Here is a 25396-nt window from a genome sequence, read left to right on the forward strand (position 1 = left end):
CCATCACATCAGCGAATAAGCTCTTACCGCCCGGCCCGGCGAACAGTCATCAAGCCGAGGCTACTCAGTCATGTCGGGATCCTACGCACTCTCCCTTCTCCTCCTATGTGCATACACGCACTTTTCCTGCCGAGTCGAAGCTGACACTGCGGATGGACGAGTGCCGGTTTCGGCGCCCAAGTGACCAATCAACAAGCTCGGTGCCTCATTCGGCCGGCTTGGTCTTTTATCTGATAACTCGCCGTCCCTGGTTCTTGGCATTTTTCCGTGCTGCTCTCCTCACACGCCCGACCGAACGAGGGCCACGACCCCTCATTCCACAACCGAAGGACGCCGAAACGCCATGCAGCCCAGCATTGCAGAGTCGAGACCATCGGTTTGAATGCAGTCGGTGGGCGCCACTTGCTGCGCGGGTCTCGCCTGTCATGCAACGTCTTCCCGGCCGACTTTTCGCGACCTCTTGGCACTCTATAAAACTGCAAAGCGAGTGGTTTTGTGAGCTTTTTCGCCAACCTGTTCATCACCGCCAAAATGAAGTTCACCGCCGCCGCCCTCCTCCTCGCTGGTGTCTCCTCCGCCGCTCTTTCCGAGTGTATCTCCAACTGCGCCAAGGAGACCGGTCTCTGCGCCTCGGGCGACTAGTACGTCCCACATAGCCCCAACGCTAACCCCAGCGAGAGCGCCGAGTGCCTCTGTAACAAGGACTTCCAGAACAACACCCGCCACTGCATGTACACTGCCTGTGTGGGAGAGGTTGGACAGTGGGTCGGCGTGTACAAGGCCGCTACCTGCCCGGAGACCGAGGGCTCGGCCGCTCCTGCGGGTGCTTCGGGCTCTGAGTCCGCGGCCCCCTCTGGCTCCGCCGCTCCTTCCGGCTCGGCCGCTTCCTCTGGCGCCGACGCCTCAGCAACCCCCTCCACCTCGGCCTCTGAGACCGAGAACTCTGCCGCTGGCCCCGCCGCCGGTTCTGTCTCTGCCAGCGCCGAGCACAGCGGCACGACGGGCGAGAGCCACTCGACGAAGCCGGCCGACGGCGCCGCCTCGTCGGGCAGCCCGACCGCTTCGAGCGGTAACGCTGCCAACTCGGCCGGCAACGCCCCGTCCAGCGCCGGCGCGTCTCGTTCTGGCGGCGCTGCCTCCTCGGTCTCCTCGGCCGTTGCCGCTGGCGCGTCCGCTGCTGCTGGAAACAGTGGTGCTGGCGCCCTCGCTGCCCCCGTTGCTGGTGTGCTTGGTGCCGTCGCCCTTGCCCTCTTCTAAGTAGTGTTGTATTTAGACATGTATGCGGATCTCTTGTGCTGATGAATGATGCATGCTAATGATTTGATCTTGACTTCTGCTGAATGCCCCGTTGTTTGATCCAAGACTCCGGTTTAGGCCCACGGGTCCTCGGCGAGGTCCTCCTTGAGACGCTCGTGCGCCTTCCTCTCTCGCTCCTGCTGCTTCTTTCTCCGCGCCTCCTTCTCCACGTCGTGCTTGGCCTTCTTCTTCGACTCCTTTTCGACGAGGCGTTCCTTGGCCGCCTCGCGAATCTGCGCCTTGGGCTGGTAGTACAGCACCCAAAGACCCTTCACGCGCTCGTCGTCCTTCCACTTGTCGCCGACTTCCTCGAGCGCCTCGTCAAAGAGGGCGACGACCTCGGCCTTCTTCTGCGCCGAGACCATGGACTGTGTGCCGCCCACACGTGTCGCGAAGATGACGTGTACGCGGTCGCCCTTTTCGAGCGCCTGGCGCGCCATCTTGGCCTTGTGCTGCATGTCGGCCTGGGCCGAGTGCCAGCCGACCTGAATCTCCTTGTCTTCGACGGCAAGGCGGCGGGAGAGCTTTTGGCGCGCGAAGCGCTCACGTTCCTTGACCTTCTCGCCTTCGAGGTCAATGATGCGCACCACTGGCGGGTCGAGGCGCACCAGTCGGACGGCGTGCGTGTCTTGCGAAATGCTGTCGACGACGTCCTTCAGCGGCTGAATCGGGCCAAGGTTCTCCGTCTCCGAGTCGACAACGTGAACTTCCGCGAAGGGAATGTCCATGTTGACAGCGCCAACCTGGGCCCTGCGCTGGTCTCGTCGGCTCGCGGCCACTTGGCCGGGGAGCATGAAGGCTTGCTTGCTCTTGGAGATTGGTCGGGGGGTTGCCGGGGGTTTCGGAGCGGGTTTCTTTGGGGCGACATAGTGGCGAATGGGGGTGACGGCGCCGGAGGTGAAGCGGAGCGAGCTGCTCGACGCCAGTGACCGGGGCAAAGTCGCAAGTGATCGGAGAGTGGCCATGGGGGTGTTCTGATGAGGGATAGCAAGCGATGAAGTCACTCACGAGCATGGACATGGCCCGCAATCGAACCTCGACCACGTGAGCCACAATGATCGGTCGCTCGGAAACGCCGATTTGGGCCGATTACAAAGTTGAATTAGAACTGCTGACTAATCAATCTCTAATGGAGGATTTGCCACGTGGTGCGGACGTCATTCCAGTGTCCTCTACGGCATTCATGACGACGACGAGACCTGAAATCCTCAATTTCTCAAATCCTATAAAGGCGCTTCTGCTCTTGTTCGCTCTCACCAGCACACAACCACACGCACCATGTCCGCCATCACCGACATTAACAACTTCAACGCCGAGGAGGCTGCCAACTTTGAGGAGATTGAGCAGCAGTTTGGTGAGTTGGCATGTCTGCGGGCGTTAACTGACCTCCAGCTGTCAAGACGGTCGAGCACCTCGAGGCGTACCAGAAGCTCCTTGAGAACGTTAACCCGAGGACTCTCAAGCTCACCAAGTGAGTCATTGTCACCTCGCGCTTAACTAACATTCAGCATGGACGACGAGATCTTCGAGGACATCATGACCCGCTTCCCCGAGTTCAAGGACACTGAGAAGCTCCGCGTGCTTGACGAGGACAAGATGAAGTCGCCCGAGGGCAAGCAGCGATGGCGCGACTTCATCATGCCGTACGAGAAGACGCTCACCGACTACAACTTTGGCACTCTCATCCGCCGCGACGCCGACCGCGAGTACGCCGAGGACAACTGCATCCTTGTCACGCGCGCCCAGTTTGTCGGCCTCGAGATTGCCCGCAACCGTCTCGGCGTCAACGACAAGTTCTACCAGGAGCACCAGAAGAAGAAGGACGACGTCAAGCCCGCCGCGACCCGCTACTAGACACTGTAAAATCTATTGACCGCACGGTTCATGTATAATCAATCTATTCGGGATCACCAGTTTGGATCATAGCGCCAGCGCACGTTGCTGGGGCTGGGTACCTCTGCGTGGCGAGTTGGAACTGACGACTGTTAACTGATAGCTTTGAGAATGGTTTACCAGCGAGGGGAACTTACCAGCGATGCGACTCTTTAACTAGATGGACTCGCCACTCTCAGGTCCTTGCTACCTTGGGGAAAGGCTCTGGGCCGCTTGCATACCTTTGTGACTGTCAACGTTGGCGGCATAACACTCTGCTCTGCTCAGAACGACATCGCGTTTTTAACTTTGCCTTTTTCTGCATGCATGACCGAGGAGATGTCCAAAGAGCGGCGCTCAAAGCGTGTGGTGGAGGCGGGGTAAAAGTGCGGGGAAGGCGTCCCTCTACTCAATTTCGACAGCCACGTCATGTCCGTCTGTTTGTTTACACCATCCTCACCATCGCCGCCGCCATGTCCGACAAGTCCGGCAACCCCGGCAAGTCCGGGAGCGACGCTGGTCTGTCGAGCGCACTGCGCGCCGGCCGCGCCCTGATCCTCCTCCAGCTCCTGAGCCGGCTGCTCACCTTTGCTCTCAACCAAGGCCTCGTGCGCCTAGCCTCTCCGGCCGTGTTTGGAACGGCGTCGATCCAGTTCGACCTAATCGCGGCCACGGTGCTCTTTCTTTCGAGAGAAGGTGTCCGCAATGCGCTCCTCCGCGGCGGGACGTCTAACGGTGGCGGGCGACTTGCGCAGATACCCCAGCAGCTCGGTCTTGCTGTTGCTGCGGCAACGGTCGGACTGTACCTTTACACGTCGCCCGTAAGCACGAAGGCGCAGAAGGACTTCTACCCCGCTCTCGCTCTCTATGTTATGGCTGCGCTGAACGAGCTCGCCATCGAGCCGTTCTACATCGCCTGCATGCGTGACGGACGTATGCGCGTCCGCGTCCAGGCCGAGGGTGGAATGGCCATTGTGCGCGCCGTCGTATCTTTTGCGTGCCTGTACCTCTTCCCCGATCACGCTCTCCTTGGTTTCGCCGTGGGACACTTTGCCGGCGCGGCATGGCTTGCCGCGCGCTACATTTCAGCTGGCGGTGCGCTGCAGGGTGACAGCGGGGACGAGAAGATTCGCAGCCTCGCTTGGGCCAATACACGGCAGAGTGTCGTCAAGCATGTCCTGACTGAGGCGGACCGGATTGCCGTTGGGCGCATCTCGCCGCTAGGCGACCAGGGTGGCTACGCCGTTGCGATGAATTACGGTATGCTACAGACATGGCATGGCTGACAACAGGGTCTCTCGTCGCGCGCATCGTGTTCCAGCCGATCGAGGAGACGCTACAGCTGCACTGGAGCCGAGCGATTGACTCCTCGGCACCGCTGCTCCGGCTCGCGCTCCGGCTGTCACTGTATCTCCTTCTGATTTTGCCCGCGTTTCTCCCGCCAGTGCTCCCAACTATTCTCCCACTGCTTCTGCCGAGACGCTATGTCGCCGAGACGACCGCGGCACAGACGCTGCAAACCTACCTCGTCGCATACCTTCCCCTCATGAGCTTGAACGGCATCCTCGAGGCATTCCACACCGCCTCGGCGACACCGGCGCAGGTTGCAAAGCAGGCCAAGTTTATGATCCTCAGCAGTGCCACTTTCGTGATCACCCTCCTTGCCCTTGTGAAAGGGCGGATAGGCACGACGGAGCAGGCGCTCATCTACGCCAGCTGTACCGCCATGATTGTCCGCATTGTGTATGCGTGGACGCATGCTGTGCGCTTCCAGGCCGGAAAACTCGGGATGCGCAGCGTACTTCCAGACCCCGCTATTGCCTTCAGCCTGGTCCTCCTCGGTTGGGGTCTCCGATTCGCCGCCGTCGAGGCGCAGAAACTCGACACGATACGGGCCGTCGCCCTTGTCGTGGGCTGTGCGGGGGTCGGCGGCGTCTCAACCCTCATTACAATGTAAGTAGGCTGTATTGTCAGAGCTGACCCCAGCTTCCTCACTGAAAAGTGGTCGTTTGAAAAGCTGAAGCGCAAAACCGAGTAGTCAATGCAGTAGTGATATCCATGAACACAACAAAATGTACCGTCTACCAGGCCCATCCGCTGATGACCTTTCTCCTAATCTTTCCGTCCTCGCGAACGACGCCTGCGCTCTTAATCTTGTTGAGCTCCTTCTTCCGGCGCTCGGCGAGCTTCTCCTGATACGTCTTGCCCTCCTTGAGGAGGAAGTGGACGCGCGCCGACTGGTGGTGCTTGATACCCATGCGTCCACGGCCCTTGATGTCGAGACGGGCGACCTTGGAGCCCTTGGACACCCACGACTCGGACACGACGAGCTTGGAGCGGTCCATGCCCTTGGCGACGGCGTGATCACGGGCAAGCGCGAGCGTGGACTTGACCCACGTCTTGGCGACACGCTTCTCGGAGAACTGGAGCTGGATCAGCGCCTCGTCAACGGGCAGGCCGGCGACCTGGCGCGAGATGTCGTTCAGCTTGCGGGGCGACATCTTGTGGAACGCCGACTTGTACGAGTGCTCGCTCGCGCGCCGCGACTTTTGCTTCTGCTCGGCAGCCTCGACAACCTCGTCGAACACGCTCTCCGTCTTCTCCTCGGCAACGGGCTCAGCGGCAGCAGGGGCGGGCGTAGTCTCCTCCTTCTTCTGCGAATTGCGGCGCCATGACTTTGGAAGCGCAAAGTCGAACAGGGTACGCGAGCCCATCGGGGCAGCCCGCGGGACGACGGGGCGCGCGACGACGCGCGAAGGGCCGGCAACCTGGGCCACTGGGCGTCAGCTGGTACAGCAGCAAGAGAGCTCACGGAGGACGGCGCTGCGGAGTGTCCTGGACATGGTGGTGGGGTTTGCAGTAGTTGTAGCTGCTCCGAGTCCGATGATCGAAACCGTTATCCGAAACGTCCAACTTTCGGACGGACTTTGTTTTATCACAAAAACAGCCTGACGTGGCATTTCGTATCGCCCTCTGAATGCACTCCCTGCACTCTATGCATGTAGTAGAAGTCGAATACAACTAAAATCAGCATGCATCAAAGCACATATGCATGCATGCAGAGAAGTAGAGACGAAGAAAAGATGGCGAAGTGTCAGGCTGAAGAACACGTGGGATGTCAGGGTGATACTCTTCGGCCAAAGTTGGTCTTCTGGTCCAACTTTCTTTTCGCCCAACCCACACCACCATGCGTTCCGTCATCGCGACCCTCCGGCCACTGGGCCGCCTCCCCTTCGCCCGCGGCCTTGCGACTGCCGCCGAGGTCCCTGCCGCCACCAAGGAGGAGGCTCCTGCCGAGGCTGCCGCCGAATCATCACTTGCCGGAAGGTGGACGCCGTTCACGAAGCGTACCGGTGTCATTGCGAGGAAGCGCGGCATGACCGCTCTCTGGGACCAGAATGGACGGCGCTGGCCTGTCACCGTTTTGCAGCTCGACAAGGTGCAGGTCGTTCGTCACTCGCCCCCGCCCGCCAACGACAAGAAGGGCCTGCACTCGCTTCAGATCGGCGCGTCTGACCGCCGACCCAAGACTGTCACCGCCCAGCAGCTCGGTCACTTCCGCGCCGCTGGCGTCAACCCCAAGTATAAGCTGCAGGAGTTCCGCGTTACTCCCAACGCTGTTCTCCCCGTCGGCACCGAGCTTTCCGCCGGCCACTTTGTCCCTGGACAATACGTTGATGTCACTGCTACTTCGTGAGTTGCGGCATCAATCTGCAACTAACGGCAGGATCGGAAAGGGCTTCCAGGGTGTCATGAAGCGTCACGGATTCCGTGGTTTGAAGGCGTCGCACGGTGTGTCGCTCACGCACCGTTCCGCTGGTTCGACCGGTCAGCACCAGGACCCCGGACGTGTTCTTCCGGGCAAGAAGATGGCCGGCCACATGGGCAACGTCAAGAAGACGCAGCAGAACCTCCTTGTCCACCGCGTCGACCTCGACCTGAACCTGATCTTTGTCCGTGGATGTGTTCCGGGTGTCGATGACGCCTTTGTCTCTGTCCGCGACTCGATCAAGAAGGTGTCGTACTCTGCGCAGAAGCGCTTCATGGACGGCAAGAACCAGGAGGAGTGGATTGGCGGCGGTGTGCTCTCGCTCCCTGTTCCGGCTGGAACGGTTGAGCGGGCAGAGAAGGAGGGTTGGCCCAAGGTTATGGAGTGGGCCGGCAAGGAGCAGCAGGAGTAGTTAGACCTTAGCATGCATCATTCATCTCATTTCAGCGATAGGGCTCCGCACAACCATGATTCTCGGACACCAGTCTTTTTGGACCTCCACCTCGGGACCAAATCGCTCGATCACCCAATGGTCCAGTCGACCTTTTGTCAACAACCCAGCCAGTCGACCGTTGCCCAACACACCATGCCTCCACGCAAGCGCGCGCGCGCCGATACGGCCGCCGCAGCGCCAAAGACACCCACGAAACGCACAAAGAAGGCGGAATCACCCCCACCGCCAGTCCCGACCAAGGCCAAGTCACCGACACCCGCAGACGAGCCATCCGCGTCGCACCTCGTCTCCTTCCTCACGAGCTACACCGACCGATACGATGAGCGCGAGCATGGTTCCGACTCGGACTCTGGATCTTCTGACGGCGAGAAGGACGACGACTTTGAGGACCACGCAGACGATGATGACGACGACGAGACGCCAACGACACCCCTCCGAGGTCTCGTTGGCACGCCAGGACGGAGGAAGGCGCCAGCGACGACTCCGCGGAAGCGGGCCGCTGCGACGCCGCGTAAACCCAAGACGCCAAAGAAGGTTGAGCAAGAGGACGAGGGCTTCCTGCGAACATCCCGCGCCGACAACTACTTTATGAACGCGACGCGTGGATCAAAGACGAGCGGCCTGTCTTACTCTGCCCTGGCCCGGCCGCTGAGCCAAGCAGAGTATGAGGGTATCGTGAGCGGCGCACGCGGCAAGACCAAGGCCGTGCAGGAAAAGCTCGAGGAGCTCGCCCGTTTCTTTCCGCAGTGGGCCTCGGAGCTCGAGACGGGCTTCAACCTCCTGCTGTATGGGTACGGTAGCAAGCGCCGCCTCGTGAACCGGTTCGCGACCGAGACGCTCAACGACCTTGGCGATGTTGTCGTCGTGAATGGCACGTTTCCCGGATTGGGACTAAAGGAGGTACTCGCAGCCCTTGAAACGAGGCTCCCGCTGAGCGACGAGGTGCCTGCTCCGCTTGGCGCTAGCCCGCTCGAGCGCGCAGCCTATCGCGTTTACCAGTCTTACCGCTCCGGCAAGGATCACCTGTACATGATCATTCACAACATTGACGCACCGGGCATGAAGGCGCCAAAGAGTGTCGCGGCGCTGTCGTTGCTCGCCTCGTGTCCCGGCATCCACATTGTCGCGACATTTGACCACGTCCACACCCCGTTACTGTTCAGCGCAACGCTGTCAAATGCGCCCCCGCACCCTCCGACAGAGGACGAGATTCCCTCATCCCGCGGCTTCAACTGGATCTACCATTCGGCCCCAACGTTTGACGATTACGATGTCGAACTATCGTATGCGCGCCTGTCGTCGAGTGCGGCCCTCGGCCAGTCTTCTGGCACGATATCGGAAGAGGGCGCGCTGCAGATTTTGCACAGTGTACCGCCCATGGCCGCGCGACTGCTCAAACTCATCCTGCTCAAACAGTTGGACAATGGCGAGGGACCACTGATGGGTGTCGGCGGTGCAGCGCCCGCGTACGCTCTCGATGTTGATCTGGTGCAGAAAGCTGCGAGGGACAAGTTCATTGCCCGCGAGGAGGAGCGCTTCAATGCTCTTTTGGGCGAGTTCAAGGACCACGGACTCGTAGTGACGGCCGAACTGGACGCGGAGGGCCGCCAGGGCCGTTGGGCGTGGGTGCCACTGCCGCGCGCCGCTATCGAGCGCATTCTCGACGAGATGAAGAATGTAGAGGCCTAGACTGTATGTATGCATGTACCATCAAAACTTTTTCAGGCCCCACAGCGCAATGCGCCGGTCCTTGCCCCCGCTCGCAAGCCATTGGTCTCGGGGCACTCCGTCGTCGTCATCATCGTCCGAGTCGGACTCGCCCAGCTCGATTGTATCGTCTTGCGTCAGAAGCTTTGCGTCTGCCCTTGCAAAGGCGAGCGCCTGCACGCTCTCGCGATGAAAGCTGAGGCTGCCCAGCGGCTTGAAGGTTGCGGCAGAAAAGAGCCGTATCCGCCCATCCCATCCTCCGACGGCAACGACTTTTCCGTCGTGCGAGACTGCGACTGACGAATTCCCGATCTGCTTCGTGCTGTAGCTCTCCACCTTTACTGTCGCAGGCTCGCCAGAAAGAATCGTGCCGAGGTCGACGCGGCAGAGGAGGTGGTCAGCTGACACGGTGAAGGCGCGCGTGAACGCTGGGTCCACGGCTAGTGCCATGACTAGTCGTCAGCAGGTGGGTCCAAGGCAGGTGGGTTCGATCACACTTATACTCACGAGCCTCGTTGTGAGCCTTGCCCGTCCACAGCCGTTGCCATGGCCGCGCCGAGTCTGCCGACGCCTTTCCGTCCCACAGCTTGTCGAGCGAGGTGACATCACACGCCCACACTTCCAGTCGCCCGTCCTCGTATCCCGACACTAGAGCAAGTCGATCCCCAATCACCCGTAGCGCAACGGCCATGACGAGGCCGGACCTCGTATTGCCTGTTTCGGTCTTGCCCGCAGCAGCCTCATAGTTGATCTTGGAGTGGAGGCGTTTTCCGCTCGGCATCGCATAGATATCGATCAGCTCCGAGTCGACCAAGTTCGGCAGTGCCATCAGTGCTCTGTCCTGGTACGGCGTGAGTGCAAATCGACAAAAGTTTAGCGAGTTGGAATCCATTGACGTCTGTATCGGTGGTCCGGAGGAGGCCGCCGCCGCACCATCGAGTCGCTCCACGTGCAGCCGCTCATACAGGTGCAGCTTGTTATCTCGTCCTTGTCTGATGTCAGAAGACTCGAGAGACAACTCACGATAAGATTTGCCCATCCAGCTCTTCTACGTTTAGGACGCCGCCCTCGTGCGCCTTCCAGTAAGCCACGACTCGGCGCGTGCCGAGGTCCGAGACGGACACATAGCCTTCCTGGTCGCCTGCGAGCAACAAGGCATTGCCTCGAGTAAAGGAAACACACGAGACTGGTGCTTGGTGTGCTCGGAGAATGTGGAAGGGGGCCGGAGGGGGTGCCATGGAGATTGTTGACAGTCGAAGATGCTGGTTGATATGACGTCGGGGTGGATGCGATAAGGAGAGTCACGTGGTTGTTCGGAGCTGGGCGGCCGAACCGGACGATGAGGTGCTCGCACAAATCTCGCAATCGTCGCCAGCAACGACGAGCAACGTCGACACTTTGCTTACTCCATCTCCTTTCGCATCTCTTCATCCACGACAAACACACACCGCTCGGTCCGGTCACACACACCCACGCCCCGATCGACTGACGGTACCTCACCATGTGGACACTGAACGCCGCAAGGCCAGTGTACCACGCGTCGCTCGCGGCCGCGAGGGTCTCACGACCACGGCCATTGCAGCGGATTGCACCGCGGCGGCCGACACTGCCGTTTGCTCCGCTGAGCGTTGGCGTGTTTTCGACGTCGGCCTTCCGATCAGTCCCCTCAAAGGCTGCAGCGAAGAATAACCACGGCTCGCAGAACAACAACAACAACGGCTCCCAAAACAATAACAACAAATCTCAGTCATCCCAGCCCTCCACTCTCAACACCGACGTTGCTTCCAAGGCTGTCCCGGAAAAGAAGCAGGCTCTCACCGACTGGACGATTCTGAAGCAGCTCGCGAGCAATGTATGGCCAAAGGACAAGCCTGGCGTCAAGGCGCGCGTCGTGCTTGCGCTCTCGTTGCTCGTGGCCGGCAAGGTGCTCAATGTCCAGGTGCCCTTCTTCTTCAAGAATATCATCGACTCGCTCAACATTCCGCTCCAGGACAACATGACTGTCTGGGCCATTGCTGGTGCCTCGATTGCCGGCTATGGCCTCGCGCGCATCTTTTCCACCGTCTTTGGAGAGATGCGCAACGCCGTCTTTGCGACTGTTGCCCAGGGCACGATTCGCAAGGTTGCCCGCGAAACGTTTGGCCACTTGCTCAACATGGACATGCGCTTCCATCTCGAGCGCCAGACGGGCGGTCTCACGCGCGCAATTGACCGCGGTACCAAGGGTATCTCGTTCATCCTGTCCTCGATTGTGTTTCACGTCATCCCCACGGCGCTCGAGATTTCCATGGTCTGTGGCATTCTCAGCTACAAGTTTGGCTGGGACTTTGCCGCCGTCACGGCGCTGACCATGCTGGCGTACACTTGGTTCACGGTTAAGACGACGGCGTGGCGAACCCAGTTCCGAAAGCAGGCAAACGCGGCCGACAACAAGGGTGCGACGGTAGCTGTCGACTCGCTCATCAACTTTGAGGCCGTCAAGGAGTTCAACAATGAAAAGTACGAGGTCAAGCAGTATGACGCGACACTCAAGACGTATGAGCAGTCGTCGATCAAGATTGCGACGTCGCTCGCCTTCCTCAACTCGGGCCAAAACGTCATCTTCTCATCGGCGCTGACCATGATGATGCTGCTCGGCGCCAACGGCGTGTTCAAGGGCACCATGACTGTCGGTGACCTCGTGCTCGTCAACCAGCTCGTGTTCCAGCTGTCGCTCCCACTCAACTTCCTCGGAACGGTCTACCGCGAGCTCCGTCAGTCGCTCATTGACATGGAGGTTATGTTCAACCTGCAAAACGTCAAGCCTGCCATTTCGGACAAGCCCGGTGCTCCGCCACTTGCCCTTCGTCACCCCGGCGGCGAGATCAAGTTTGACAATGTCACATTCGGCTACCACCCCGACCGGCCGATTCTGAAGAATCTGTCGCTAACCATTCCCGCTGGCAAGAAGGTTGCGCTAGTCGGCCCGTCGGGCTGTGGCAAGTCGACCGTGTTCCGCCTCTTGTTCCGCTTTTACGACGCCCAGTCTGGCCGAATCTTCATCGACGGGCAGGATATTACCGACGTTGCTCTCGAGAGTTTGCGCAAGCAAATTGGTGTCGTGCCGCAAGACACGCCCCTGTTCCACAAGGACATCTATTACAATATCCACTATGGCAACCTGGACGCTTCCGAGGAGCAGGTCAAGGCTGCCGCGTCCAAGGCGCAGCTCGATAAGACGATTGCGCGCCTCCCCGACGGATGGCACACCAAGGTTGGCGAGCGCGGCCTCATGATCTCGGGCGGCGAGAAGCAGCGTGTCGCTGTCGCGCGTCTTCTGCTCAAGGACACGCCCATCAACTTCTTTGACGAAGCCACGTCGGCGCTCGACGTCTACACCGAGACGGAGCTGATGCGCAACATTAACAGCACGCTGGTCGACGGCACCAAGACGAGCGTGTTCATTGCGCACCGCCTGCGGACAATCAGTGACGCGGATCTCATCATTGTACTTGAGGATGGCCACGTTGCCGAGCAGGGCACGCACGAGGAGCTTTTGCGCAACATTGGCGGCGTCTACTACCGCCTGTGGAACGCGCAGCTGACCGAGGGCATCGAGGAGGAGGTTGTGGAGGCGGCAGTCGAGGCGGAGAAGCAGGTCAAGGGAGACATCTTGGGCAAGAAGTAGCAGCACTCAATCACACAATGCATCATCATCATCACTGGGATCTCGATTGTTGATCTCGCAAATCTTGCAGCAGGTTGAGACTGGATCTCAACGTGACTGGTGCTCGGACGCGAGGAGGTCGAGGCGTGGAGTGACATGGGGAGTCCCGCCCGGTGCATGGGTCGATGGATGGTCCATACCCGGCGGGATCTAGGAAACTTGGCAGGGTTCTCCGGGTGGGGCGGGTCACGGACCAGCCAGTGAGATGTTGTTGTTGACAGCCTCGACTCGACGCTACGGCTGGTGCGACGGTATGCATGGAGACCAGAGTCGTACCTGCGGAGGGTGGAGACTCCACGAGTGTCAACGGCAGAGTAGCCGTAAGAGGAGCGGTCTCGCCTTGTCGACGCCGTGCGGTTCGCAAACTCTAATAAACGCTCGAGGGTTGTACTATTTTAGTCGCGGGAGCCCCATCCGCCCCCCCAGCCGCACGAGATTCCTCAGCCTCCAAGCCTCTTGCATCCATCTCTACGCCACCTCGTCCGTAGGCTCTGTTTTCTCCACGGCAGAATGAGGGAAAACGCTGACCCTGAGCCATTTTGCCAGAGTTACCTCCTGTTTTCTCACTGAGCATTTTCACTGTATTTTCTCAGCTGAATTATTCAAGGCAACTGGACTTGACCAGTTTTCACGACATTTTCTCCCTTGCAGAGGCGGAACAACTTGGCTCCGCCATCATCTCCCTCAACCATGGCACTCGGCAGTGCCGTTAGTGTGATACAAAAGAAGTTTACCAACTCTGTGATTGAGTGGAATGTTCGAATCCTCAAGCAACCCATTTTTTGCCTGTCATCCCATGCATGCTTTGCCACCCGGTTATGCATACATGCATGCCCCCTACTTATTGTAGGTGCTTACATAATTTGTCACCGCATTTTCTCTCTGAGAAAACAAGGGAGGAATTCTCCATCTTTCCCAAGTTCTCCGGTATTTTCTCTACCAGGAGAAAACTTGGGATAACGTGGGGAAAACGGCACATCGTCTCCGCTTTTCTCAGGGAGAGAATTTGCCCTCCACACGAGGTGTCTACGCTTTGTCTGTCCCACGCCATTAATATCCACCATCGCTAGTGCATGCGGGGTAAACGCCAGCTAATGCCTACTAACAACAGGCGCCAGTGCCACTGCAGACGGGGCTAGACGCTGCGCCCAGGGTCTTGTGACCCACTGTTGCCCGAGTACGCTCGGCCCGGCGTCGATCACCACATCCATCCACACAGAGAGATCTATTCTCCGCATATTATAACAATCCCCCATCCGACTTGACAACATGGACGCCCCACACCCCAACTACCCACCATGCGGTTGCTCATCGCCGCTGCGACCCTCTTCTCCCTCGTCCTCGGCCAGGAATGTGACAACTTTGGCCAGTCCAAGGATGGATCCTGCTTTTGTCCCGCCGGCCTGACCGGGTCCAACTGCTCCCAGCCCGCCCGCGGCGGCGACGTCTTCGCCCCCAAACCCGATGGCCAGTGCTCCGACGGCTGGCTCGGCCCCACGTGTACCGTCTGTTCGTCCGACGATGCGTGCAAGTCGGCGCTCAACACGCTCGCCAATCCCGCCAATGGCATGCCCATGCCCGGCATGAATGAGACGCTTGTGTGCAACACTTCGCCAGTCATCTACTCGGCCTCGCAGGTGACGTGCGACGTTATCCAGCCCATGTTGCAGGGCGTCTTCCCCGGAGAGACAAAGGTTACCCTCACACGGTTCATGAACTCGTCGACCAGCCCAGGCGGTGATGCGACGTACACCAAGACGAAGCAGGTTGGAGGCACGAACGAAGGTTACATGCAGCTGTGGTACAATGGCAAGCAACAGTTTGCGTGCCACCTGACCGAGTGCAACCAGACGGTCGTCGACGGGGCTAGCAACTGGCACTGTCCCGGACTCAAGTGCCATTGCTTCCCCGGTACCGACATGTGCGGCAGCGACGGCAAGAGCGGCGGCAACAGCCAAGTGTCGTCCATCGTGTCCTCGCTCGGTCTCAACGAGAATACCCTGACGGGTCCCGTCGATATTAACTGCAAGCCTGGCGGCGACTGCAGCTTCAAGCAAAAGTTCCTTAACATGCTCGGCGCCGAAGGCCTGCCCCTTTCTGGGTGCAAGATGGGCGAGTGCGTCAACCAATATGTGATTGACCAGGCCCTGGGCATCAACCAGGTACACACTGAATCGTCCCTGTCGGGCGGTGTCATTGCCGGTCTCGCCGTCGTTGGCGCCTTTGCACTGCTCGCCGTCATTGTTACCGTCTGGGGCCTCGCCAAGCGCCGTAGGGCGCGCAAGCAGCCTGCCGGCAGCCTCGTCAAGATGGGCGGCGTGAGCGTTTCATGGTCTGGCGTCGGATACCAGGTCCGCGGCTACAACAAGCGTGGATGGTACAATCGCATTGTCGGCTGGCTACGCGGCTTTGGCGACGTGCCCACCAGTCGCCCAACTTCTCCAAACGGTGAAGAGGGCCATGGTAACTCGGACATTGTCCTGCACGACGTTTGCGGCGAGCTGCCCGCTGGCGGCTTTTGTGCCGTCCTTGGCCCTTCCGGTGCCGGCAAGTCGACCCTCGTCGACATTCTCGCGGGCAAGCGCAAGTCGGGCCAGGTTCGCGGCCGCGTTTCGTTCCACTCGAACGGCGGACCGGTCAAGGTTGGCTACTGTGACCAGAGTGACGTGCTCTCGCCGACGTCGACAGTCATGGAGACGCTCCTCTTTGCGGCCTACCTTCGTCTGCCCGAGAATGTGCCCAAAGTCGTCAAGGCGGCGCGCGCGACCACGGTCCTTCGCCAGCTCAACCTCGAGCATATTGCCAACACTCGTGTAGGATCCGGACTGCAGCGTGGTATCTCGGGCGGCGAGATGCGTCGCGTTTCGATTGCCATTGAGCTCGTCGCTAACCCCGACGTCCTCATCCTCGACGAGCCTACCTCTGGTCTAGACTCGGTCTCTGCCGCGCGTGTCGTGACGCTGCTCAAGAGCCTGACGACTCACCCCGAGAATCGCACCACCATCATTGCCTCGATCCACCAGCCGTCGTCGGCTCTGTACCACTCGTTCTCCCAAGTTATCCTCCTCTCGCGCGGCAAGCAGCTCTACATGGGTCCCGGCGGCAATGCACCGGCCGAGTTCTTTGCCGCGCAGGGCTATGTCTGCCCGCAGGGTTACAACATTGCCGATCACCTGCTCGACATTGCCAGTGAGGCCCCTGCCGGACTGCCCTCTGGTCCCGACGCCATGGTGTCGACGGACATGCTGCCCGAGTCGCCCATGGAGAAGGCGTCCGACTCTGTCGTCGACCTGGCCATCCTCAACTCGACCGCGCCGGCCAAGCAAAAGTGTGCGACAACCTTCCTGACGCAGCTCGAGGTGTTGAGCTCGCGCGAGTGGCGCAACCTCAAGCGCGACAAGACGCTCTTTGTCGCCCACTTCCTTCTCTTCAGTGTCGTCGGGCTCTTCGCTGGTGGTCTCTACTTCAAGGTCGACCTCACGATTGCTGGCTTCCAGAACCGTGTGGGCTCCCTCTTCTTCCTTGGCACCCTCATTGCCTTCTCGTCTCTTAGCGCCCTTTACAATATCGTCGAGATTCGTCCACTCTTTCTCCGTGAACGCGGCAGCAGCTTCTATTCGCCCCAGGCATGGCTGCTCGCGCGTGTCATTTTCGACGTCATTCCACTCCGCCTCATCCCGACCATTGTTCTCGGCATAATCATCTACTTCATGGTTGGACTTGCACTGAGCGCTGCGCGCTTCTTTAAATTCCTTCTGATTCTCGTCCTGTACACGCTGTCAATGACGCTGTACAACTTTTTGCTCGGCGCGCTGTTCGAGCACCCCTCGATTGCCATCCTGCTCTCGTCGCTGTGGAACCTGTTCAACATGACGTACGCCGGCTTCTTCATCAATGTCGCCAAGATTCCCGCCGTGCTTGGATGGCTGCACTTCCTTGCCCCGCTCAACTATGCTCTCGAGGCTATCGTTGTCAACGAGGTGGGCTCGGGTCTCCACATCAAAGACGTTCTGAACGGCGTGTCGCTCGACGTTGCCGCGACCCTCATCATGGAGACGCTCTTTGGTTTCAACGTTCGCAACTATTACCGCAACGTGCTCGTGCTCTTCGGGTGGATTGCAGGATTCGGCATCATGCTTATCATCACTGTGTTCTTTGTTTTGCGCGAGAAGAGATGAGTGTAAGAGAAGTAGCTTGTGAATAGTCCGATGTAAGCTTTGTGTTCTGACCGAGGTGGGAGGAACGGTGCCTGGAACTCATCACCGCCGAGAAGTTAGTCGCGCTGCAGACGGCTACATCATCCCTACGTAACAGGTCCGCGCACCTCGGTGACGGCGAGTGGAGAAGCAGCAGTGACGCCGACAGCTCGGTGACCTGCGCAGTCTCTGAGGATCACAGAGCAACGACGCCTAGTTATAAACCTTGCCTCGAATTTTCTGCTCTGACCATCTCGCGACTATTCGACTCCACCATGTCCGACGCAACTGCCAACGCAAACTCGAGCGCCAGCATCCCCATCTATGTGACGGGCAACGTCAACTCCGAATACAGCTTCAATGGCCAGCTGACGGCCCCAAACCTTCAACCCCTGCCGCAGCACAATGACTCGGATCCGTACGGAGGTACTACCGAGAACCCCCACTGGTTCTGGGACAAGACGCTCGATTCAAACGACATTGTTTGCGGCACGAGCAACTGGACCATTCGGCAGGTATGCTGCCCTCGCTCAATCGGCATTCCAAACGGCGACCCCAACGCTGGCGCCAACTGCCGCCTGCACGCTACGCAGGAGAATAGTCAGTGGTGGATGAACTGCACACACGAGATTGCCCAGGCCAATGGCGGAGGAGACGTGGCGAGTGCGTGCTGGCCGCTAGAGAAGTACATGGAGTCGGCTGCCGACGCCAAGTATGCCGACTTGAACTTTGGCCAGGAGAAGGTGGAGCGGTGCACCAGCTTGGCGCAGGCGAGCTCGAAGAACAACTACACCATGGGCAACAACTATACCGACATTTGCTGCGAGCAAGTCATGGGACACCCTAGCGCCTACTTTTCCGACGTCGAGCTTGGCGACAGCACCATGGAGACGAACAGGAGCGCATACATGGCCATGGACTGCAACCTCAAGGACAAGAAGGACTGGACCGCGTTTATGAAGTGCATGGACCAGTATACTTGGGCCGTATGCCGCGAGGTCGGCGGTGCGAATACCGCTGGCGTCAGTGCCCTTGTTGTCGCCGCTGCGGCGCTTGCCCTGTTGGTGTAGTCGAGAACAAGCCACCGCGAAGCTACAGTGAAGCCACGACGACACACCGCTTCTACATTAGATCCCTTATCTTGACACTTGCAAATCTCGATCACTCCTAGTAACCTTCTATTGTGACTCCCCACGAGATCGCGTTGCACCGCCACTACCCAGCGTTTGCCACAGTTAGCATTAGATCTCTTCGTATCTTATCTGTGCCACGACTTGTTGGAATGTATATAAGAGGTTGAGCAGCGTTCAGTCGCACCACCACATAACGCGCACCATGTCTATCCCCGTCAAAGTCCCCGGCAGTCCCTGGACTGACCCCGCCGACAACAACACTGGCCTCGTCGTCAATACGTCTGTGCCCGTGCCGTCGTCCGACACACCATACGGCGGCTCTCCCGAAAGCCCCGTCTACTTCTACAATCGCAGCCTCAGCACCAACGACATTGTCTGTGGCACGAGCAACTGGACGGCGGGACGGAGCTGCTGCCCCTCCGCCATTGGTATTGCCGACACCGAGACGTGGACCACCTGTCGCTTCCAGAACACGAGCGAGAATGAGGACTACTGGAACGAGTGCACGAGTGCGGTCGGCGGCGGTGCATTTCCGATCGAGTCGCGATGCTGGCCGTTGAAAGACTTCCTGGCATACATGGAGAATCACACTGCCGTCGAGCTGCGCCAGGGTAGCCCCATCGAGCCCATCGCCTGCGGGTCGATTGGGCTCAGCGAGAAGTGGAACTACACGGCGACATGCTGTGAGCAAGTCCAGGGCAGATCGAACCAGTGGCGTGCCCTGCGCGGCACTCGGGACGACTGGTCGGCAGTAAACTGCCTGATGACCGACAATAACCAGCAATCGGCGTTCAACGCTTGCATATCGCAGCACACGTGGGCCGTGTGCAACAACACGGAGAATCCTGACGACGAGGGCGGCAACGGCGGTATCAGCACGGGCAGCAGCTCTGTGGGCGGCAGTGCCGGTGCGAGCTCGAGGACGTCGGGTCCGACGCCGTCGAATGCTCCGAGCGAGGGATGGGTCACGAGACCGGGCCTGGTGTTATTGCTCGCTTCCGCCGGGCTCGCGGCGGTGCTGTGACTTAGGCCAAGACATTCCCGCTCCATGACTTATTGTGGTTTATGCATTTCAGTCTCTTCAGCATGAGCATACACGTGCCGCCGCTGCGGAAGGACTGGTCGGAGCCTTGTAGAACGCGTCGCTGCCCGCACGGGACTGCGCAAGTCCTCGTTCCCCGTGCCCGTCGACACATCCGAGCCACAGTACGGCGGGACGTACACGGACTAGTGTACTTTTACAACAACTCGGATTTTGAGGGCTCTACCGACACGGTTTGACATACAACCTGACCGCGGGGCGGAGCTGTTGCTCGCCATCCATTGGCATTGCAGACCCAGACAGTTACATCCAATATCGGATGCGCAACACCTCGGCCTGGATGGTGTGCAACAAGGAGCGGTATCTCCCCGCAGGAGCGGATCTCCGGACTGTCAACCTGGGCATGGCAGACTTGTTTGCCGCGCTCGCCGTGCAATCTTAGCCAAGCACTGATGCGCAGCGACTCGCATTCCGCTCCTCGGCGCGTGATGTCAGCGCAGCACCATCGGATCCGAAACAACCTTAGATATATCAGATGACGCCGAGCGCCAATTATTCGGTAAACACCATGCTCGTCGTCCCATTGTTGCCACTCGCTGTCGCCGCTGGCGTTGTCGTCGCCTCCGACGTCCAGCAGCACTTTTCATTCCTCAGCCCTACGCTCGACTTTGCGGGGGATTGGGAGACAAACAATCTCAACGCGTTTACCCAAGGCGGCAACGTGTCTGTCGCCGTCGCCGGATCGGGCATCACGTTTATGGCCATGTCGGACGTAATGTCTATCCTCGTCAACGGATCCCAGCCCGCTATACCCACGAACATCTCGAAAGAGTACGCTGAGATCAGCCACCTGCCCTACGGGTGGTACGAGTTTACGCTCGTCTCGAAAGGGAACTGCACGTTCAAGTCCGTGCGCGCCATTAGTGATGGGGAAAGATGGGCAGTCAATGACACGGAACCGGTCAATGTCGTCAATGCCTCGAGCGTCACGACCACGGGCGAATGGAACAAGGGCACCAATCGCTTCAGCACCAATTCGACAGACGCGGGACTGCACATTGACGTGCCCATTGGGACAACCATGGTCGAACTCCTCGTCGACGTGCCTTCGGCGCCGTTTGGTGGCTTCGACGTGTGCATCTCCCCGCCGCCACCGCTCAGCCCCGCCTTCGAGACCTTCATGCCCAACCTCCAGCCAGCCGACATTCAGCTCATGATCGGTCAGCTGAACGTGCCGGTATACAGCGTGCTTCTGGATCCGGGGGCCAAATACTCGGTCTCCATATCCATTACGAGCACCAATCTCTGGGCCGTCAGTAACGTCAAGTTCTATCCGTGAGTGTTCCTCGAGAGCAGCAGCTGACGAGCAGTGTGAAGTGTTAGGAATCGTAAAGTCGTGTATTGTACAACACCGCCATGCTACTTCTTCTTGCGCCACGAGTCGAGCCAGCTGCGCTTCTTCTCGTCCTCCTCCCCGGCGTGCAGCGGGGAGGAGGACGAGACGGACGCCTCCTCCCATGTGTCGACGACTCGGGCATCGTGGGCAAGGCGCTCCTCCTCGGCCGTCGGCGGCTTCTCGTCGGTCGGCAATGGCTCGGCTGATGTCAGCCTTTGCCCAGTCAGTGCACTCACCCTTGAGATCGATGATATGCTCGAGCTTCAACGGGTGGAAGACGAGGAATGTCTTGCCGCCGCGTTCGTCGAGCCTCGGTCCGCCCACGACGCGGAGGACCGGGTCGGTCTTCGGCTGGAAGTCCTTCGTTTTGAAGTCGAGTTTCTTGAAGGCAGCTTCAAGTACCGAGTCGAGCTTGCGCTTCCCCGTCTTGCAGGTCAGCACCTTCTCGAGAGGGTAGCCCGTGACATCAATCTCGGCGATGACCTTGGCCGGCTCCTCCGCCTCGATCTCCTCCTTCTCGGTCGCGAGGTGCTCCTTTCCATCCTTGTGCAGCTTGCTCTTGACCGCGGCGACGGCGACAGTGACGTAGCGCAGAACCTCCTGCGTGCCTTTGTCCTTCAGCGAGGCGATATGGCTGTTCGCAGCACTGACGAGCTTCCCGTGCAGCTTCTTGCCTCCGGGGAGAAGGGCGACTCGCGCAGCAGTTGTCGCAATCTGACGTCAGCACAAACAGGGGACAAGGGCGCACCGTTGTTCCAGCTGCAGTAACGGCAGAAGAAGCGGAAGCAATGCCAGACATGACGGCGGTTCCCATGCCAGCGAGCGCCGCACTGCCGGTGACGGCCGCAGCGAAGGGGATGGCGAGGAGGGACGTGAGGGCGACAGCCGGCCCAGTGACTGCCAGGATCGGCCAGGCGACAGACCAGGGCGTGTAGGGTTCACCGGATGCACGGACTTCGAGCAGGAAGAACAGGCCAGGAGCGCGGCGCTCAAAGACACCATTCGGCTCGACAGCCTCGTACATCAGCGGTCCAACCTGGTTAAGCGATATGTACAGCGGAATCTCAGTCGCGTTCGCGACGGAATAGCCGTGGGAGAGGAGGTCGGAGCGTAGCTTTGCCTTGCGAGCTTTGAAAGACTCCGAGTGCTCGGCTGAAGACGATGCAAAACGGGCAGAGAGCGAGTCGACGGATGCCTTGGCCTCTTCGGACGTCGGCAGGCGGCTGGAGAGAGAAGGGGGAAGTCGGTCGCGCGCGCTACCATAGGCCTTCACCCAGCGCGCGTCCTCCGGAGCATCGGCGGCGGATCCTTCGGAGGCAGTCGGGGGGTACTCGGCTGACGGCGGCGTGACCGGTGGGGCTGCGGCCTCCGGCTCGAGCGGCTGCTTGAGGTCGCTCATCGTGGATGTTGCGATTGAGAGCACGACGCGTCATGCGGTGGGGGCGATCACCATCACCATTGATGTCATAATCATCACGTGACCTTGCGGGTGCGGCCCGAGTTCCCCAGCATGAACGCATTTGCCCACCGCATCCTCAGCTCAGTGTCCGGTACGTCCGGCAGTCCGGGTACGCTCTCGCTGCATCATTCCTGGCCCAGCACGTGTTACCCGACGTTCCGATCCGGATTGTAACACTCTCAACGAACGAGAGCGGGTTGTCCTCATCTCTCACCTTCTTCTTCTTCTGACTCCCCTGGTATTATAACCTCTCCCACAGATCTGGAAGCAAGCTTTCTCTGGCGCGGCTCCTCGGCTCTTTGAATTTGGCCTGCAAACGGACACGCAGCGAAACAGCCCTCCGCCGAAGCACACACTCGCGACTCTCACACTTCACCGCACGTCCCCGTGTCGCCCGTGTCACATGATGGCACCCACGATGCTTCTCACCCGTCGGGCATCGAGCCCAAACCACGACGACGGCACCTAGCATGCTCTTAGCAAAGCAACCACCTCATTACACCTATCCCATCATTCGACAGCCTTCGCCCACCTCGTCTGGCACTGCATCCGACCACGTCGCCAAGGCGTTGCTGCACTAAGACTCCCTCCACCTCTGCAACAGCCTCTTCAGTGATACGGGATTGACTCGTCGCGGTTCTCGTTGCGCCATCGCGGTTGAAGCATCGACTCGCCCGAGTGCCGAGTGTCTACGCGTTTTCTGCGTTCGGATCCAGCCTTCGCCGACATCATGAGTGTCGCGTACGCCGTCGCAGGCGTGTTCGTCGCCTGGCTGCTCTACATCTTCTTCCCGGCCGTCAAGTCGCGCCAGTGGTTTGCCCACCAGCTCAATGGTCCCCCCTCACCGTCGTTTTTAACCGGCCGCTTCTTCATCGACTTTTGGCAGAAGGACCACGCGCCGCACATGGGCCATGTCCAGCGCTACGGCAAGATCTTCAAGTATCCGTTTGCACTCGGCATCCCAATGATCTTTATTGCCGATCCCTACATTGTCTCCGATGTCTACTCGCACCCGGACACGTACAAGAAGACCAAGGGCATGATCACGATGCTGGACAATCTGTTTGGACGGGGGCTGCTCTCGGCCGACGACGACTTTCACAAGCAGCTCCGACGCATCATCGCCCCCGCATTCACTCCTTCCGTCATCCGCAGCCTCTTCTCCGAGTTTTTGGAAGAGGCGTATAGGCTGCAGGGACGCTTGCAGGACAAGGTCAAGGAGAACACCGAGGTTGACATGCTCAACGAGCTGTCACGCACAACTCTCGACATTTTTGGCACCACGGGCCTCGGGCAAGACCAGCTGGGCGACCCTTTGAACCGTCTAGGCCAGGCGTACACCTCTTTGATCGGAGCTCTCACGGCCGACATGGGCAAGTTTGGCATGCTGCAGGTCATCATCACCCAGCTGCAAATCATACCGTCCGCCATGATGCGCATGATCAAAACGTCAAGGGCGATCATAGAGTCAAAGGGCAAGCAGATGATCGCACAGGCCGGGCAGAAGCGGGACAAGGACTTGCTGTCTCTGCTTGTCAAGTCGAATTCGAACGAGTCGGCGTCCAAGCAGCTCTCCGAGCAGCAGATCATTGAACAAATCACGACGATTCTGTTTGCCGGCCACGAGACGGTGTCGACGTCGCTCAGCTGGACCCTGTACCATCTCGCAGACAATCCGTCACTGCAGACCCGCCTCCACGACGAGCTTTCAGAGCTGCCTGAAGAGCCGACCTTTGAGCAACTTGATGCTTGCCCTCTGCTGGGCAAAGTAGTGCGAGAGATTCTTCGCGTCTACCCTCCCGTTCCCTCCACACAGCGCGAGCTCGCGGTCGACCTGGAGATTCCCCTGTCAGAGCCCGTGACGCTCAAGGACGGACGCGTCATCACCTCGCTGCCGCTGAAGAAGGGCGAGGTGCTCAACCTCTCCGTCATTTGCGCCAATCGCGACAAGGACGTTTGGGGGTCTGACGCCGAAGAGTTCAACCCGGACCGCTTCGACCGCCCCAACACGCCTGCCAAGCAGATCCCGTCCGCGTGGGGCAATGTCCTCAGCTTCTCGCACGGGTCGCGCAACTGCATCGGGTTCCGGTTTGCGCTCGCCGAGATGAAGGCGCTGCTGTTTGTGATCATGCGCAACTGGCGAGTCGAGCGCGTCTGCCCTGTCGAGCACCGCAATGGCATCACCAGCCGTCCGTACGTTGACAATAAGCCCAGCTGCCCGCTGCGCCTGCATGCTTTGTAATAGGATGCACCAAGTGTCTCCAGTGGAAGGTAGTTGATCACGGCAGGTCGAGCTTTCAGCAGTGTTGCAGCAGATGTGGCTTTGCAATCCTACCGACAACCATGTTCAATGGTATTCTGCGCGCAATGTAACAGGTGTTGTACTGCTGGGTCGCGAGTCTGAGGTCGTCCTTGAGACCAGCGACCTTGAGCGACCTTGGCCAAGGGGAGATTACGGTTAAGTCACGTCACGTCAGTGATGACAATAGTGGGGAAGCAGGCTGAAATGAGCCGAACGTAATGTCGACTTATGTCTGAGATCCCAATCCCATTACATGCGCCCATGGTTTGCGGTTAGAATGCACCTACACATGCCGGTATTTGGAATACTTTTTGGTATGGATAACCCCCAAAAACCATCCTAACCCCCTAACCCCCTGAGGGGTTAAGCCCCTAACCCCCTCGCTTTGGAAGCGTAACCCCCTTAGGGGTTACATGTGTGGCTGGGGATGGGGGATGCTAAAATCGCCCTCTGGGTTATTCCGCATTCTGAACGAGTGATTTTCTTGCTACAGATTGAGGTACCCCACTCTGCACGGTGCCCATTTTCAGTCGCACTTCGGGCACTTCAAAGATTCAGCAGAGAACATGACTGAAAGCGCGAGTCTCAGGATGGCGGTGCACGAACACACACTCGTCCAGCTGTACTAGGCCCCCGCAGTAGTCGAGCGGGACAGGAGTGGGACAGGCACGGAAGGTGCTCGAGGGTGTAACAACCGTCGTTGCTCTCGGACACCGTCTCCTTATACCAGGTTCTGGGACCAAGGGAAAATCCGGGGGCTGAGGGGGGTGACGCTTGATATCGACTCCAGCCAAGATTCAAGGGTACATATTTGCAGCTACGTGTCACAGCTTCCAATTGGTACCACTCGCATGTCCGTAGCTGGTCCCGTTCTTGCGGTACAGCTTCGGATCTGAAAGGGCCCAAAATTCATGGTTTTTGTACGATTTGTCAATGACCGAGATGAAAATGAAGAGGTCCAAAGGTGCATGACATAGCCCTTGGATGGCCTCATGATGTCCCAAAATGATCTCCTTGATACCTATAGAAACGGGCAAGATACGGCAAAAAAACTGATTTTGGAG

General features: G+C 59.1%; 16 protein-coding genes across 16 annotated transcripts; 12 read left to right on the forward strand and 4 right to left on the reverse strand.

Moving 5' to 3' along the window:
- Nucleotides 1–531: 531 nt before the first annotated feature.
- On the forward strand, nucleotides 532–1257 carry A1Q1_07417 (uncharacterized protein; the record flags this gene model as incomplete). Its single annotated transcript, XM_014327653.1, has 2 exons — nucleotides 532–641; nucleotides 681–1257. The coding sequence occupies 2 exons, from the start codon at nucleotides 532–534 to the stop codon at nucleotides 1255–1257; spliced, it is 687 nt and encodes a 228-aa protein (XP_014183128.1).
- A 113-nt stretch (nucleotides 1258–1370) lies between these two features.
- A1Q1_07418 (uncharacterized protein) lies at nucleotides 1371–2261 on the reverse strand (the record flags this gene model as incomplete). The annotated part of the gene is made up of 1 exon (XM_014327654.1): nucleotides 1371–2261. The coding sequence occupies one exon, from the start codon at nucleotides 2259–2261 to the stop codon at nucleotides 1371–1373; it is 891 nt and encodes a 296-aa protein (XP_014183129.1).
- A 313-nt stretch (nucleotides 2262–2574) lies between these two features.
- A1Q1_07419 (cytoplasm protein) lies at nucleotides 2575–3150 on the forward strand (the record flags this gene model as incomplete). The annotated part of the gene is made up of 3 exons (XM_014327655.1): nucleotides 2575–2650; nucleotides 2689–2767; nucleotides 2805–3150. The coding sequence occupies 3 exons, from the start codon at nucleotides 2575–2577 to the stop codon at nucleotides 3148–3150; spliced, it is 501 nt and encodes a 166-aa protein (XP_014183130.1).
- A 491-nt stretch (nucleotides 3151–3641) lies between these two features.
- A1Q1_07420 (oligosaccharide transporter) lies at nucleotides 3642–4454 on the forward strand (the record flags this gene model as incomplete). Its single annotated transcript, XM_014327656.1, has 1 exon — nucleotides 3642–4454. The coding sequence occupies one exon, from the start codon at nucleotides 3642–3644 to the stop codon at nucleotides 4452–4454; it is 813 nt and encodes a 270-aa protein (XP_014183131.1).
- A 260-nt stretch (nucleotides 4455–4714) lies between these two features.
- Nucleotides 4715–5125, forward strand: A1Q1_07421 (oligosaccharide transporter; the record flags this gene model as incomplete). Its single annotated transcript, XM_014327657.1, has 1 exon — nucleotides 4715–5125. The coding sequence occupies one exon, from the start codon at nucleotides 4715–4717 to the stop codon at nucleotides 5123–5125; it is 411 nt and encodes a 136-aa protein (XP_014183132.1).
- A 124-nt stretch (nucleotides 5126–5249) lies between these two features.
- Nucleotides 5250–5882, reverse strand: A1Q1_07422 (50S ribosomal protein L22; the record flags this gene model as incomplete). The annotated part of the gene is made up of 1 exon (XM_014327658.1): nucleotides 5250–5882. The coding sequence occupies one exon, from the start codon at nucleotides 5880–5882 to the stop codon at nucleotides 5250–5252; it is 633 nt and encodes a 210-aa protein (XP_014183133.1).
- Nucleotides 5883–6355: 473 nt separating this feature from the next.
- A1Q1_07423 (ribosomal large subunit assembly and maintenance-related protein) lies at nucleotides 6356–7349 on the forward strand (the record flags this gene model as incomplete). Its single annotated transcript, XM_014327659.1, has 2 exons — nucleotides 6356–6847; nucleotides 6906–7349. 2 exons carry the CDS (start codon nucleotides 6356–6358, stop codon nucleotides 7347–7349), a joined length of 936 nt encoding a protein of 311 aa, XP_014183134.1.
- A 174-nt stretch (nucleotides 7350–7523) lies between these two features.
- On the forward strand, nucleotides 7524–9080 carry A1Q1_07424 (DNA replication origin binding protein; the record flags this gene model as incomplete). The annotated part of the gene is made up of 1 exon (XM_014327660.1): nucleotides 7524–9080. One exon carries the CDS (start codon nucleotides 7524–7526, stop codon nucleotides 9078–9080), a length of 1557 nt encoding a protein of 518 aa, XP_014183135.1.
- Nucleotides 9081–9101: 21 nt separating this feature from the next.
- A1Q1_07425 (uncharacterized protein) lies at nucleotides 9102–10336 on the reverse strand (the record flags this gene model as incomplete). Its single annotated transcript, XM_014327661.1, has 3 exons — nucleotides 9102–9538; nucleotides 9606–9934; nucleotides 10122–10336. 3 exons carry the CDS (start codon nucleotides 10334–10336, stop codon nucleotides 9102–9104), a joined length of 981 nt encoding a protein of 326 aa, XP_014183136.1.
- Nucleotides 10337–10599: 263 nt separating this feature from the next.
- On the forward strand, nucleotides 10600–12765 carry A1Q1_07426 (ATP-binding cassette (ABC) transporter; the record flags this gene model as incomplete). Its single annotated transcript, XM_014327662.1, has 1 exon — nucleotides 10600–12765. One exon carries the CDS (start codon nucleotides 10600–10602, stop codon nucleotides 12763–12765), a length of 2166 nt encoding a protein of 721 aa, XP_014183137.1.
- A 1337-nt stretch (nucleotides 12766–14102) lies between these two features.
- A1Q1_07427 (uncharacterized protein) lies at nucleotides 14103–16982 on the forward strand (the record flags this gene model as incomplete). The annotated part of the gene is made up of 1 exon (XM_014327663.1): nucleotides 14103–16982. One exon carries the CDS (start codon nucleotides 14103–14105, stop codon nucleotides 16980–16982), a length of 2880 nt encoding a protein of 959 aa, XP_014183138.1.
- A 293-nt stretch (nucleotides 16983–17275) lies between these two features.
- On the forward strand, nucleotides 17276–18070 carry A1Q1_07428 (uncharacterized protein; the record flags this gene model as incomplete). Its single annotated transcript, XM_014327664.1, has 1 exon — nucleotides 17276–18070. One exon carries the CDS (start codon nucleotides 17276–17278, stop codon nucleotides 18068–18070), a length of 795 nt encoding a protein of 264 aa, XP_014183139.1.
- A 265-nt stretch (nucleotides 18071–18335) lies between these two features.
- On the forward strand, nucleotides 18336–19157 carry A1Q1_07429 (uncharacterized protein; the record flags this gene model as incomplete). Its single annotated transcript, XM_014327665.1, has 1 exon — nucleotides 18336–19157. One exon carries the CDS (start codon nucleotides 18336–18338, stop codon nucleotides 19155–19157), a length of 822 nt encoding a protein of 273 aa, XP_014183140.1.
- A 586-nt stretch (nucleotides 19158–19743) lies between these two features.
- A1Q1_07430 (uncharacterized protein) lies at nucleotides 19744–20514 on the forward strand (the record flags this gene model as incomplete). Its single annotated transcript, XM_014327666.1, has 1 exon — nucleotides 19744–20514. One exon carries the CDS (start codon nucleotides 19744–19746, stop codon nucleotides 20512–20514), a length of 771 nt encoding a protein of 256 aa, XP_014183141.1.
- An 80-nt stretch (nucleotides 20515–20594) lies between these two features.
- Nucleotides 20595–21970, reverse strand: A1Q1_07431 (uncharacterized protein; the record flags this gene model as incomplete). Its single annotated transcript, XM_014327667.1, has 3 exons — nucleotides 20595–20784; nucleotides 20840–21285; nucleotides 21341–21970. 3 exons carry the CDS (start codon nucleotides 21968–21970, stop codon nucleotides 20595–20597), a joined length of 1266 nt encoding a protein of 421 aa, XP_014183142.1.
- A 790-nt stretch (nucleotides 21971–22760) lies between these two features.
- Nucleotides 22761–24272, forward strand: A1Q1_07432 (Cytochrome P450; the record flags this gene model as incomplete). Its single annotated transcript, XM_014327668.1, has 1 exon — nucleotides 22761–24272. One exon carries the CDS (start codon nucleotides 22761–22763, stop codon nucleotides 24270–24272), a length of 1512 nt encoding a protein of 503 aa, XP_014183143.1.
- Nucleotides 24273–25396: the final 1124 nt, after the last annotated feature.

Source organism: Trichosporon asahii (genome assembly GCF_000293215.1).
Source record: "Trichosporon asahii var. asahii CBS 2479 unplaced genomic scaffold scaffold00009, whole genome shotgun sequence".
Lineage (NCBI taxonomy): Eukaryota > Fungi > Basidiomycota > Tremellomycetes > Trichosporonales > Trichosporonaceae > Trichosporon > Trichosporon asahii.